The sequence below is a fragment of the Dipodomys merriami genome, unplaced genomic scaffold (assembly GCF_024711535.1).
Source record: "Dipodomys merriami isolate MVZ:Mamm:240054 unplaced genomic scaffold, mDipMer1.0.p SCAF_138, whole genome shotgun sequence".
NCBI classification, from domain to species: Eukaryota; Metazoa; Chordata; class Mammalia; order Rodentia; family Heteromyidae; genus Dipodomys; species Dipodomys merriami.
In genome coordinates, this window is record NW_027202693.1 from 197,097 (window position 1) to 211,910 (window position 14,814).

At 45.7% G+C, this 14,814-nt stretch overlaps 1 protein-coding gene across 2 annotated transcripts; it reads left to right on the plus strand.

Moving 5' to 3' along the window:
- The first annotated feature begins 2,243 nt into the window (after positions 1–2,243).
- Positions 2,244–14,226, plus strand: LOC138825565 (RNA-binding protein FUS). Of its 2 annotated transcripts, none has more exons than XM_070020211.1 (15): positions 2,244–2,342; positions 4,553–4,577; positions 4,674–4,828; positions 6,101–6,245; positions 6,378–6,565; positions 6,834–7,041; positions 8,679–8,713; positions 10,198–10,230; positions 10,929–11,032; positions 11,496–11,625; positions 12,597–12,698; positions 12,815–12,938; positions 13,398–13,498; positions 13,622–13,769; positions 14,025–14,226. In XM_070020211.1, the coding sequence occupies exons 1-15, from the start codon at positions 2,330–2,332 to the stop codon at positions 14,062–14,064; spliced, it is 1,551 nt and encodes a 516-aa protein (XP_069876312.1). In that variant the 5' UTR covers positions 2,244–2,329; the 3' UTR covers positions 14,065–14,226. The 2 variants fall into 2 exon arrangements, with proteins under 2 accessions (XP_069876312.1, XP_069876313.1); XM_070020212.1 differs by having other exon boundaries at positions 6,104–6,245.
- Positions 14,227–14,814: the final 588 nt, after the last annotated feature.

A 14,814-nucleotide genomic window follows, 5' to 3' on the forward strand; every position in this document is an offset into this window, starting at 1 on the left:
GAGCCACAGTGCCACTTCCGGCTTTTTTCTTTTTGTTTATGTGGTGCTGAGGAATCGAACCAGGGCCTCAGGCATGCAAGGCAAGCGCTCTACCACTGAGCCACCTACCTAGCCCCTGCTACCTTGAGTTTCAAATTACTTCTCCAGGGAAGGCTGCTGAGTATGCTAATTGCAGGATAATTTGAACTTTTTTTTTTTTTTTTAAACTCTGGGCCTGGGCACTGTCCCTCAGCTCTTCAGCTCAAGGCTAGCACTCTACCACTTGAGCCACAGCACCACTTCTGTTTTTTTCTGGTGTTAATTGGAAGTAAGAGTCTCACAGACTTTCCTGCTTGGGACGGCTTGGAACCATGATCCTCAGATCTCAGCCTCCTGAGTAGCTGGGATGATAGGTGTGAGCCACCAGCACCCGGCTTAACTTGAACTTTTTATCCTTGCTCTACCAAGAGAACAGGCTTTTAAACACTCCAAAGACTTCATATAACAAAAAGATCCAGCAGGGCGCTGGTGGCTTAGGCCTGTCAACCTAGCTACTCAGGAGACTGAGATCTGAGGATCATGGTTTAAAGCCAGCCCCATCAGGAAAGTCAGTGAGACTCTTATCTCCAATAAACCACTTGAAAACTGGAAGTGGCGCTGTGGCTCAAGCAGTGGAGTGCTTCTCTTGAGCTGAAGAGCACAGGCACAGAGCCCAAACCTGGAGTTCAAGCCCCACAACTGACCAAAAAAACCCCAAAACCCCAAAAGGACCTATTTGCAGTCAATCACATACCTGGATTCGAATCACATACATACATCTAACAAAACATAATCTATAACGTGTTATATGTACATATATATCAATACACACACAGACACACACACATATATACACACATGATAATCATAGATTCTTGTTCTGTTTCTCTTGGTGAATGCCAGTATAGAGGCTTGAACTCAGGGCTTTGAGCTGTTTCACTCAACTTTTTATTTTTTTGCCCATCCTGGGGCTTGAACTCAGGGCCTTGGCCCTTTCCCTGAGACTCTTGTGCTCAAGGATAGATGAGCCACAGCGACACTTCCAGCTTTTTCTGGAGGTAACAGTCTCATGGCCTTTCCTGCCCGGACTGGCTTTGAACCATGATCCACAGATCTCAACCTCCTTCATAGATTACAGGAGTGAGCCACAGGTGCCTGGCTCTCAAATTTTTGTTCAGATCTAGGACTCTACCAGTTGAGCACACCTTCAGCTGGTGATTTTAGAGGTGGAAATCTTATAGACTTTTCTGCCCTGGCCGGCTTCCAAATGCTATCCTCCAGATCTCAGCTTTCTGAGTGGCTAGGATTTACAAGCGTGAGACATTGGCGCCAGGATTCACTTTTCTTATAACGTAAAGATATTTTGCTTTCTTCACAGGATTATGATGGGCAAGAAACTGTGTATTTTGAAACCACTGAAAGCCTTATACAAATGGATTATTTCTGGGATCTTCATGCTAGTTTCTTGCTAGTCCTTCGAACAGATCAAAAGTAGGTATCAGTGAAAGGCCAGGGGACCGGAAACCTAATTGTCAAGACTCTGATAATCAGGTCGCAGGGACAGTCTTGAGCTTTCAGCACTCTGGCTGGCCAGGGTCAAAGCCAAAGGGTTTAGTTGAGCTCTGTGTCAGACCAGATTGGGGCCCAAGCTATCCTTCCAGTCAAACGTCACAAACTACGGACCGAATGAAAGGAGTCTTGAAACAGTCGGTGTCTTCTGCCAGCCGAGGAAAGGTTAGAACCAGAGAGGGAAGCTAGAGGCTGGAGAGACCGTGAGAGAGCCTGATACTCCGGAACATCACCAGAAGGCGGCAACTCTCCGTCTAGAGTGAAAGGGGCCGGAGAAAGGGGCCAATGTAAAGGATTTCAGTTCCCACAGGCAGATTCCGGGCTTGGACTGCAGTTCCGCCCGCAAACGCTAGGGGCCCCATCGCCCCGCCCTTAGCGGGAAGCTAGGACGTACCATTGTGTCTTTATAGGGGTGGACTTGGCCCAGGGGCCACTCAGGTAGAGATGAAAAGAGCCATTTACCAGGAAAGATGGTATCTATTATATACATGATTCAAGTTCTTTCGTTAATTTTTCTTCTTTTCGTCTGCTCGGATCCTGGAGTTCTCCAGAAGCAATGGGGATCTGGGCCTGCTCCTACCCCCATCATTTCTCATACTTGGTACATCCCGCCGCGGTGCGTAGGCGGGGGAGGCCTACATAAGCCTCGTCGCAGGAGGCGGGGCTGCTCAGTCCTCCAGGCGTCGGCGCTCCTCAGGCTTGGAATCTCGCTGCTCGTCGGCCTGTACGCGCGTGCGCGGACATGGCCTCCAACGGTATGTGAGGGCGCGAGGCGGCAGTGGCGCGCCGATCCAGGGCCTCATTTCCTCCTCGTCAGACTTATAATTTCCAATGGGCCCGGGGTGGTGATCGCTTGTTGGACAGCTTTTCGCCTCGCTGTGGCGGGAAGTTGGGGTGGGTGGAAGTGGGGGGGGGTTGGGGAAGTCTCTGTCGCCATTTTGTTTCGCGCCTCAGGCTCCTCGAGCTGAGCCGGAAGCCTTCTTTCTACGGTCCATTTACTCGTGGCGACTTTGGAGAGGGACGTTTCTGGCTAGTTGGGAGCGTGAGGGGAGGTGGAAGGCCTCGTCTCTATAGCCATTCCCTTCCCCCTCTTGGGCCCCACGACGGTCTGCTTTGTCGCAGTGCTGCATCCGGGCACTGGGGCGCGCGCACGCGCCTGGCTGGCCCCTCCCCCTCCCCGCGGCGCGGATCCCCCTTCCCCGCCTTGCGTCGGCCCAGCGTTTTGTTGCGAGACCCTCCGCCGACGACTTGGCGGGGGCCGGAGCCGTTGAGGGCCGCGCCCTGGTATCCCTCGGGAGGGGGCGGGGCTGTCCTGTTCCCGCCTCGTTTGCCACGCGGCCGGGGGCGGGGGCAGTAATCTAGACGGGCTGCGGGCCTAAAGCGGTAGGGGGCGGTTACGAGGAGTGACCAACGGATGGACTCCGGGGCCGGCCGGGTTCCGAGGGATTCCCGCCTAAGTTTCGATTTTTCTGCAGTAGCAACCCAAAGGAATGCTATCCAGGCCACACCTTTGCCCGATCATTTTCTTTTTTTTTTTTTTTCGTGGTTTCCTGCACGGAGATGAGCCTATCATCCTGGCTACATTGTTAATACAGCGATTAAAAAAAATAACATCTTCTGGGGCTGGGAAGGTGGCTTATTGGTAGAGCGCTTGCCTTGCATGCCTGAGGCCCTGGGTTCGATTCCTCAGCACCACATAAGCAAAAAAGAAAAAAACCAGAAGTGGCGCTTGGCTCGGGTGGTAGGGTGCTAGCCTTAAGCTGAAGAGCTGAGGGACAGCGCCCAGGCCCAGAGTTCAGGCCCCACAACTGGACCCCCCCAAAAAATACATCTTCTGGCCTGTGGATTAGTGGTAGAGTGCTTGCCTAGCATGCATGAAGCCCTGGGTTCGATTCCTCAAGTGTAGAGTGCTAGCTTTGAGCAAAGGAGCTTCAGGACAGTGCCCAGGTCTTGAGTTGAAGCCTCAAGACTGACCAAAAAAAAAAATGTCCTCTATGTCTGGTTTGCTGTGTCTCCCAGCATCCCTAAGAGAGGCTGGGTAGAGGAGAGAATAACTGCCAGCATGGATCTGGGGATGATCTCTGTCCCGGGTGATAATTTGCTTCCTGAGGAACAGCACTTCTACTACCTTTGTCATTTGTTGTGTTAGTGTCTAGGCTTTGCACTTTGGTCTTCAAGGTTGAGCACAGTGTCTTTCCTCCCCCCTTTCCCCTTTTGAGTCTTTTCCCAGGCGCCCCCCTCCCCCCTTTAACAGAGACTGCCACATTTTGAACACTGCAGGCTTGAGATCAAACCTCTGCCACTTATTGTCTAGTTGTGGGTGAGTTAGTATTTCTTTTTTATTTTTTTTATTTTTTTTTGGTCCGATTGTGGGGCCTGAACTCTGGGCCTGGGCGCTGTCCCTCAGCTCTTCAGCTCAAGGCTAGCGTTCTACCACTTGAGCCACAGCGCCACTTCCGGCTTTTTTCTTCTTGCTTATGTGGTGCTGAGGAATCGAACCCAGGGCCTCAGGCATGCAAGGCAAGCGCTCTACCACTGAGCCACCTTCCCATCCCATGAGTTAGTATTTCTTGACTTTCAGAATTTTCAGAATTTAAACCCCTAGCTGTATGAGAATACTATGTATGAGCCTTCTGTGACACAAGTCTGGGGAGGCCTAGGCAGGAGGATCCTAATTGTACTGTACACCAAAAATTTATTTCTTTTTTGGTCAGTAAATACTTGGGCAGTTCAGTGGCCTCTTGATTAGCACTGCAAAATAAACACTCCAAAGATTTGGCCTCCAGGAGCCAGTGCTTTCCCTTTATTAATTGTATGAAAACCCGATTATTTCTAGCTTACGTTTCTCAGTTAGTGTCTTATGGAAGAATTACAAAGCTTTGGGTCCCTTCCTTAGTGGCCTCAGTGCTTAAGCTGTCCCCAGTGTAACAGCTGGTGGTAATGAAGTTGTATTTTTCTTTTGCAGATTATACCCAGCAAGCAACCCAAAGGTAAGTGTTTGCAGAGGGTAAGGTAAATTTAGTGTATGTTCTTTCTTTTTGGTTTGTAAAGTGATTATTTGATTGCCCTGTTTTCTTTTTCTCTAGCTATGGGGCATACCCTACTCAGCCTGGGCAGGGCTACTCCCAGCAGAGCAATCAGCCCTATGGACAGCAGAGTTACAGTGGTTATGGCCAGTCAGCAGATACTTCAGGCTATGGTCAGAGCAGCTATGGTTCTTCTTATGGACAGACTCAGAACAGTGAGTTCCTCTTATTGAAGCCACAGTTTATGATTATGATGCATCTTGATGGATGTTATCCCTTTTCAACATTTTTACCCATCCCGCCCAACCTACCCCTTCCCTTTTCCTAATTTTGAAGATATATACTTAGTTGATTGCTAACTTACTGTGTAGTTGTTTCATACAAATGTATTATGGTTTGTAACAGCTTTATTTTTTACTTTGTTATTCAGGTTGAACCTTTTCCTATTTCACTTCTTGGCATGAAACAGGGAATGCCTAAAGGGAGAACCAAATTTAGTCTGATTATGGCATAGAAATGTTTTGTTTGAAAGTACTTAAAATCATTTGCCATAAATCAATGATATACAAGGATGAAAATAGAAAATTGGCCTTAAGGTCTATAAGTATAATCAGTGTGGGCTGTTGCATATATGATGTATGTCTATCATATGTTCAAATGTAGTTTATAACTGGGGTTGTGATTAGTGCTCTTAGAGATTGGCTTTGGGAGAACATAAATGAGAGTTAAGTTATAGCAAAGTTAGGCATTAACCTGGTTTTGGGAGAGCATGAGAGTGTGAGTGAACTTGGAGCATTAATTGTAGTGTTTAAAAAGATGTGTGATTGCCTGGTGCTGGTGGCTCACACCTGTAATCCTATAGCTACTCAGGAGGCTGAAATCTGAGGATCAGGGTTCAAAGCCAGCCTGGGCAGGAAAGTCCATGAGACTCTTATCTCCAATAAATCACTAGAAAACCAGAAGTGGTGCTGTGGCTCAAGTGGTAGAGCACTCGCCTTGAGCTGAGCCTTGAGCTGAAGAGCGCAGGGACAGTGCCCAGGCCCAGAATTCAAGGCCCATGACCGACTCAAAAAAAAAAAATGTGTGATTATGAGTTGGAGGATTAGCAGTTTCTTAGCTGAGTTTAAGTGCATTGAAAGTATATAATTTTCTTTTTTGATTATTTTCTGTTAAGTAGTTGTACAGCTAACTGGGCTATAATTCCATGAGTCAGGTGATGAGTACAATATTTCTTGGTCAAGGTTACCTCTTCCTTTTTTCTCCCCTATTCCCCGTTCCCCTGCCCCCCCCATGCCTACCTAACCTTAATGTTACGTAGTTCATTTTTTACATCACATACATTGAATATAATGATTCCATTTGCTTACCCTCTCTTTCACTGTTGCTGTGCCACTCCCCCCCTTTTGCTTACAGGAAGTATATAATTCATTGCCTGCTGTTTTTCTTTCCTTGGAACTTTTGTGATTCCCTTTCTGTGTTCTTTGTAGCAGGTTATGGAACTCAGTCAGCTCCCCAGGGGTACGGCTCCACTGGTGGGTATGGCAGTAGCCAGAGTTCCCAGTCGTCTTACGGGCAGCAGTCTTCCTACCCTGGCTATGGCCAGCAGCCAGCTCCCAGCAGCACCTCTGGAAGGTAAGGCTAGAAAGATGAAGTGTGAATTGATAGATCTCTGTTGGATAGAGAGAATGGGACAGACTGTGAGGTGAAAGGGATTTAGTTGGTGGTTATGCTAGGCGTATGATTCTCTTTTTGTTTTCTTTTCAGTTATGGTGGCAGTTCCCAGAGCAGCAGCTATGGGCAGCCCCAGAGTGGGGGCTACGGCCAACAGTCTGGCTATGGAGGACAGCAACAGAGCTATGGACAGCAGCAAAGCTCTTATAATCCCCCTCAGGGCTATGGACAACAGAACCAGTATAACAGTAGCAGTGGCGGAGGCGGAGGGGGTGGTGGAGGTAAGAAGGTGTTTGCAGCTGTTTATTTTCCTTAGGATTTGTACTTTGGCCCTTAACCTAAGTGTTGCTTTCTTATTTCCTAGCTCTCTTTATTCCTGTTGTCTTTTGTTTTCTGGCACTGTTGACCCTACTACTTCATGGTCCCCTACTTTTGGTGGGTGGGGCTCAGGATGAAGCTCAAGACTCTCTGTGTTAATAATATTAGCACATAGCCTGCTCCTAAGTTATATTCTCAGCCCTTGTTTAAAGTAGCCTTTTTTCCATACAGGCAACTATGGCCAAGATCAGTCCTCCATGAGCGGTGGTGGTGGTGGCTATGGCAATCAGGACCAGAGTGGTGGTGGCGGCGGCTACGGGGGAGGCCAACAAGACCGTGGGGGCCGAGGCAGGGGCGGTGGCGGTGGTTATAACCGCAGCAGTGGTGGCTATGAACCCAGAGGTCGTGGAGGTGGCCGTGGAGGCAGAGGCGGCATGGGGTAGGTGTCTCATGAGCCAGGGAGTATTTGGGGTGAGGAGTGTGGAGGGTTGCATGAATCCCCTGAAGCCAGTCCTTAGTGCATGGTTAGTATCCTTGTTCTCTGGGCATCTATAAAGGCTTTGACTTTGGGTAGTGATTGTTGCTACATCCCCATTACATTTTTATGAGAACTTGAGAGCCTACAATCCCATCTACACCTTGGAGTAGATAACTCGAGTATTGATGCTTTTATTTCCAAAGAAAAAGAACAGATACATAAGCACATGTGAATTGGAGTCATTGATATCCTAGGCAAGAAACATGGGAGTAAAATTTCTTTGTCTGCAAGGGAAACTGATGATTCCACTCCTGGGAACTAGAAGGGGAACTTTGTTCTGTGTACACCCATGTGTCCTCCAAGGGCGGTGGTAATGGTTGATCTCACTTAAGCTTCCAGGAATTGGCTACTTACTCTTCCCATGTTCTGTAGTCACTTGAACCCATGAACTTGATTTCCACTAATTTGACTGGTTTTGTGTGTGACTTGGTTTATATGGTCATGTGACTGATGTGTGCAGACGTTTGGGGCAAAATAGGCTTGACAGTGGTATTCCACCTATTTGCTCCACTGTCTATCTTTTCCCTGATTAGTTACTAAGCATCAGCTTGTCCAACTGCCTCTTCCCTTCCCATAGAAATTGAAGTAGTAGAACCTTAGATTTGATGTTAAAACATTTGTCAAATCTGTTGTAAATATGATTTGAAGGACCCTCCTCTTGTCTCTCTGAAAAGGGGAGGAATGTTAGTGGTATTCCTTTTTTTTTTTTCAAAGTAGGTTTTTAAAATAAATTTGTCCATGGTAAGTATTAGTGGTGGGTGGGGGCAGTATCGAAAAAGACATACAAAAGTAAGGAGAAAACTGTTGTGTGCGTGTGTTTAATGCAAAACTTTAAAAAGAAAAGCAACTGTTATGTGACTGTTAACTTGCTCTGCATTTTATGTGCCACAGGTATGAAAGGTGACATTGCAAAATACTCCGCTCTTCTCCCAGTGTAGAAGGGGTGACCCCGGGGATAGGGGATGATCAAAACAGCTCAGTAGTTAGGATAGGGCTTAGCTAAGTTTGTCTTGCTTTAAGGGGAAATTGCCTATGGTTTTGACTTTTTATATGGAATGGGGTTGGGTCTGCTTGCTGCTTTCAAAGCAAAAACCACGAAAATGTGTTCAGGGCTACCCCCAGCCTGGTGTGAAATGTTTTCTGGGTAAATTGGGGGTAGTTTTTAAACCAACTACTGGGTTGTCAACTACTTAACAACAAGAGGAAAAAACACCTGCTACGCCAGAAGAACAACCAAGGAAAATGGGTCATTTTTTTTCCAAAGGAAATAGATATACATTTCTATTATCAATCTATATACACTATATAAAGAAAAACCTTTTAAAGCAAAATCCTTAACTGTGTCTGAGAAATTGCACACATGTGTGTGACATGCTCAAAGGTCAGACAAGGGGTGGTCAGGAAGGGATGTATTTTAGTAGCCACTTGTATCTTTTTTCCAAAACACCTACCCATGTATGGGGCATGTTAAAATCAAAAAACACCCGTTTGTAGCCGTTGGAAGCTTCATGTCCTTTCTTCTAACTTGTCTTCTCCAGCGGAAGTGACCGTGGTGGCTTCAATAAATTTGGTGGTAAGTGAACAGAGTTTCCAAAATTCCCAACTCCCAGCAATGCTTTGTCTGATTGTTCATTTGCAGATGTCTTAGTGTGCTAATTTGTCAAAGGTTTTTGAAGTGTCCATAATCACCTCCAGAAGGGGGTGGGGTAGGAATGCCACCTGCTACCAGATGTGTGCTAACTTGGAGGCGGCAGGCAGGGATAAACTTGGCAGTCTGCTACCAAATTGGTTGGACCCGGGTTAATTGAGGTGTCTAATCGGCCTCTGCACAGGGATGTGCCACATCTGGCACTTAGTGGCCACCATCATGAGCAACTGGAGAGTGTGTGCTGGAACACATGATGCCAACTTGGCTTTAGGACCCTTTGCTCAGTGTATCCAAGGCTGGTGTGTGTGTATGTGAGTGTAACAACTTCCAGGTGTTTATAATTCTTGGGAGAAGGACATGGAATATGCCCTGCCCTGAGGATGGTGAAGCTGGTGTGTATTTTTTTTACATTAAGTACTGAGTGGCGTCAATGCAATTCTATCTACATTTGTACTTAACTCAGCTGGGCACATAGGTACTAGCTCTGGGAAGGAAGGTGTGGACTACTTCAATGGTTTGGGAGCATGTGTGGCTCATGGGAAATAACCAGGTCTTAACACTGCACAAACTGAATTCATGGAAAAATGTCAAATTTGAGAAGTCTCCCAGTAAGCTGGAACTTTTCTGGTTTGGTTAACTAACAAAAGGTTTCTTGATTTGTTTCAACATTTAAAGCCAAAGGCTTGGGTTCATGACTTAGGTGTCCTTGTGTATTGGTACAATATTTACATATGATATGATGAATTCAGATAAAACATTGGTCTAAGATGGTCTCTGGAAAACAAATAGAGGCTGCATTATGGAAATAAGATTTCTGGTCTGTTCCCTGGGACATGCTTTAAAAATACGATAGATATTATGTATGAGTTTTTAAATTTTATTTTCATGTGGCTTTGGGGAAACAACATGGTTTTAAGAATGGTTTCTAAAGATGAAATTTAAACATTGTTCTAAAAGGGATAAGTAATGTCTTTGGTGTTCCAAGTGGATGGATGTACATCACATTGCTGGTGGTGAGCCCATGTCTCTCTGGGGTGAGAGAACAGGGCCGAGCTCTGAGTTGGTTTGTTAATAACTTAATGGGTCATCCCCTCCCCCTTCTGTGCTGAGGACATTTCCCAGCTGGAGCTGGGGGGAGGCCGTATTTTCTGAAGTGTGGACTTAAACCTGTAGGGACTCAAGTTAAAAAGCTCTTGTGGAAAAGGGGACCTGTGTCTCCCCGGGACCTGCCTAGGATTTTCTATTCTGGCAGGCCCAGGACAGGGTTTGGAGTGAGGCTGGGAACACGTACCTGATATTTTCAAGAGCTAGAATTTGATGTTTATTTTCTGTTGTCCTTTCCTGTTGACTAACGGCTCCTTTTCCTTGTTTTTGTTTTTGTTCTTTTTTTCCCCCCCATGTTACTTAAGGCCCTCGGGATCAAGGATCTCGACATGATTCTGGTGAGTCTACTGCAATACCTAGACTTTTACCTGTTCTATGAAACTTAAAAAGGAATGAGAAAAGCAGCAGTAGAGAGGGTAAGGTGTTCAAGTAGATGCTAGAAATACTGAACAAATACTTGGGTTCCTCTCCCAGCAATTTAGTAGGTTCTGAGATTCTAAACTGTAGGTGATGGGGGATCTGGAAGGATGCTTTAGAACTGCCTTTTAAAGCAGTTTTTGAAAAATGCATGTCATTTCCAAATAGGGGAACAAAAGTCAGTGAGTGAAAGAGCTGGTTGCATCACACATGAAGAGCATTAAATAAACAACTTTTGGCTGTATTCATATTCATTTATGGGTTTTAATGTAAAAAAGGTTTCTTGGGAGGCTTGTAATTGAATGTTGGTAAACACTGTGTATGTGGTCATATGATTTTGGGCAGTGAACTTCTGAGCCCTGGATTGTGTACGAGGTTATAACATGTTTGAAGGATAGTTGTAAAGTAAACCTAACGTGGGCAATCAAATACTAAAATAGAATGGTGTGTGTTTAAGTTGTCTAACCAGCACTTAAAGTGATACTAGTTGCTTGGCCCTGAAATCCCTTCAAGTATTTCTCAAAAGTTAGAGACAATTGTTTTATTTACCTGGACTTTCCCCGCCCAAATCTTACTTTGCCTTTTTCTAATTCTGTTTCCTCCTATGTTGAACAAGCAGAACAGGATAATTCGGACAACAACACAATCTTTGTGCAGGGCCTGGGTGAGAATGTCACAATCGAGTCTGTGGCCGACTACTTCAAGCAGATTGGTATTATTAAGGTACTTGTGGAACAGAGGGGGTATGCACTTTACTCATTAATGAAAATAGGAGGCTAGGGTGAAAACAAGTCTTAATAGTTGTGGACCATAAAAGACTAGCCTGTTGCTGTTTACTAAAGGAAAGAAAAAGTGTAACAAGGAAATGTCTGAGTTGCAGTACTTACAGCTTTAATTTAGATAATCTGTAAGATGGGGGCCAGGAAGAGTGGGGGCCAAGGTTGGAGAGTGTCAGGAGTGGTACCAGATGCCTCTTTTTATCCACAAATTCTGTGTTGGTAGATTCAGTCAACCTCAGATTAAATACTTGATACAAAGCATCTATACTAAATCTCTTGAAACTGCCATTCTGAATAAGGCGGTATACATTGCATTAGATATTAATGAGTAACCTTAACCTGTGTCAAGTGCTAAGCCAGTGTCTCTGGGGATCCTCTAAAATTATTCTCTCATTTTATTTCTTCAGACAAATAAGAAAACCGGACAGCCCATGATTAACTTGTACACAGACAGGGAAACAGGCAAGCTGAAGGGAGAGGCAACAGTTTCCTTTGATGACCCACCTTCTGCTAAAGCAGCCATTGACTGGTTTGATGGTATGTATGTGAAAATGGTAGAGTGGGAAAGCAAGGAGCTGAAGAACCTAGCTATGTTTGAGCCTTTTTTTTTCTTGTAGTACCTAGCTTGAACTTCTTCGCTTGTCTTGCTTCCTAACAGCCACTTTCACTCTTGACCCATAATTCTGGTCCCCCCCCTTTTTTTTTTGGTTGGTCTTGGGGCTTGAACTCTGGGCTCCTGGGTGCTCTCTCTTCAGCTCAAGGCTAATGCTCTACCACTTGAGCCACTTCAGTTTTCTGAGTGGTTTATTGGAGATAAAAACATAATAGTCCATGGACTTTGCTGCCTAGGCTGGCTTTGTATTGAGATCCTCAGATCTCAACCTCCTGAGTACCTAGGATTACAGGCGTGGGCCACTGGGTGCCCAGCTTAGTCCTACTTTTTACTCATGATTTTATACTTTGACTTTTCTGTCTGGGCTGGGTTTGAACCATGATCATATACTTCTCAGCCTCTTGAGTGGGATTTCAGGCATGACCCACTGATGCCTGAAGATTCTTTTGAGTCTTTTTTTTTTTTTTTTTTTTTTGGTCCGGTCGTGGGGCCTGAACTCTGTGCCTGGGCGCTGTCCCTCAGCTCTTCAGCTCAAGGCTAGCGCTCTACCACTTGAGCCACAGCGCCACTTCCGGCTTTTTTCTTTTTGCTTATGTGGTGCTGAGGAATCGAACCCAGGGCCTCAGGCATGCAAGGCAAGTGCTCTACCACTGAGCCACTTTCCCAGCCCCTTGAGTCTTATTTTTATTTGTTGTAATTTTAGTTTAGTCTCAGATTATAAAGTTTCTGGAACATGTACAGTGTCTTTCGGTTTACATACAGCTAAGTCTTGGTGTGTACTTGTCTTATTTTATAGAGTTAGGGTTAAGATCTAGGCCCCTCATAACCTAACCAGCATTCTTCTATTGAATTATGTCCCCAGCCCCAAAGATTCCTTATATGTCTATTTCTTTAGGTAAAGAGTTCTCTGGGAATCCTATCAAGGTCTCATTTGCTACTCGCCGAGCAGACTTCAATCGAGGTGGTGGCAATGGTCGTGGAGGCCGAGGGCGAGGAGGTAAGGAGCTGCTTCTTTTAATATCTAATTAATTATCTGTGGTATGAAGAGGTGATATGGAAGACACATTAGCCAAAGTTGGAAGGTGCCATACTCCTTAATTGTGTTCTTACTAGGACCCATGGGCCGTGGGGGCTATGGAGGCGGAGGCAGTGGTGGCGGTGGCCGGGGAGGATTCCCCAGTGGAGGTGGTGGTGGTGGAGGACAGCAACGAGCTGGAGACTGGAAGTGTCCTAATCCGTGAGTGAAACTTCAAGTTGGTACGATGGCGGGTTATTCCAATGAAAGAATGTGAAGGGTGCTTAAGTGTGGAGTAGTTCCCCCACTTCTGTGAGACGTGCTGTTTCTAAGATCTCCACTGGGTGCATGCAACCTGGGATAATAGCCTGGAAAGTACTTGATGCCAGTACTGTGGTACTGAGCCAGTGGGTCTGATGAGCAACTTCACTGGGAAGGGCAGTGTATACTGCTTTGACAGATGGATAATTTCCATCATTACTCAGAAATTACCTGTAGTTTAAATCTTGTAAATTATTTCTAGGATTTCTATTCTTAAACTGATTGGGTTATAGGGCACTGAAATGGTGGGTAAGGGGAGACTAATGTGAGGAATAGTAGTAAAGTAGGTTTAGTTTCTGTTTTTGCTCTTCTTGAGAAGCATGTCTTGTGAATTCTGTACCTTGTCTTCTGTTTTCTTAGTACATGTGAAAACATGAACTTCTCCTGGAGAAACGAATGCAACCAGTGTAAGGCCCCTAAACCAGATGGCCCAGGAGGGGGTCCAGGGGGCTCTCATATGGGTAAGAAAGTGACAGAGCTGACCTTAAATTTTGTTCTATTTTTTGTTTTTAATACCAAAAACCTGTGCAGGAAGGGTAAGTGGAAGGTTGGAGACTGAAGGTAATGTTTCTTTTTCTTCCTAGGGGGTAACTATGGAGATGATCGCCGTGGCGGCAGAGGAGGCTATGATCGGGGTGGCTACCGAGGCCGAGGCGGAGACCGAGGGGGCTTCCGAGGGGGCCGGGGTGGTGGGGACAGAGGCGGCTTTGGCCCTGGCAAGATGGACTCTAGGTGAGTAAGGCTCTAAAGCAAAATAAAAGCAATTGAGGTCAGGAGCTTGCAGGGGTTGTTGGAGAGAGTAGTTTCTTTGGGAAGAATTGACACTAACCTTATTGGGGGAGAGAGAGAGAATTAGGGGAAATCAGTTCTCAAATTGATCACCAATGCAGAGATGAGAGATTTGTTTGGGTAGGGAGGGACTACCTAGGGTGTTTTGGGTGGAGAGGTAGACTTGTAACTTGAGCCTGACATGTTCTCTCTTTGCAGGGGTGAGCACAGACAGGATCGCAGGGATAGGCCGTATTAGCCTGGCTCCTGAAGTTCTGGAACAGCTTTTCTTCCTGTACCCAGTGTTACCTTCGTTCTTTTGTAACCTTCCAACTCGTCAGCACCCATGGATTTTTTTGTGTCGGACTGTAATTGTAACCATACCTCTGGTTCCCATTAAAAACTATGGTTTTAGTTAAAATTTCTTCCCTCCCCACCCTCACCCCTCCCCTCCACTTGCCTGGAAGATTGATGTCCAGGAAAGGAATGGTGAGGAGTTGTCTTCTGAGATACCTGATCCCGTGGAACAAAAATGAGTGTCAAATGATCTTGCTCCTGGGGAGAAAAGTACAAATGATCCTTGAGCAAGTGATGGGAAAAGGAGAGTGGAGTAGTTCCTGTATTTATAAAGAAGGGGACTTTCTGCACCTAGTGTACTAGGGTTTAGCGCTTGCATAGACAACCTGGTGTCTACAACTGGATCATTTTTCCCATTGTGCCTGTTTCCAGAGGGCCTGATAACATTCTTATTTGGGGACTTTAGGCTCTAGTCTTAATGATGTAATGATGAAGGGATGGGAAGCCCTCCTTTTAAGATGAGCGTGAAATGTTTGAATAGTCTCCCCCAACCTTAGCCTTTGCTGATCTCCAAAGGCCAACTCTTTCTTAACCTGAATCTGGAGTTTAGGGAACTTAAATCTGCTAACTACTGGATAAACATGAATTTAAATAGATAAAACTAAAAAGCTGGGTGTGGCATACATACGGTACACACCTATAGTCTCAGCAC

What these genes read in the sequence shown, in the direction of transcription:
- LOC138825565 (XM_070020211.1), top strand. An exon ending in GACTGGAAGTGTCCTAATCC is followed by an intron (nt 12,939 to 13,397) that starts GTGAGTGAAACT and finishes CTGTTTTCTTAG; the next exon opens with TACATGTGAAAACATGAACT. An exon ending in TCCAGGGGGCTCTCATATGG is followed by an intron (nt 13,499 to 13,621) that starts GTAAGAAAGTGA and finishes TTTTCTTCCTAG; the next exon opens with GGGGTAACTATGGAGATGAT.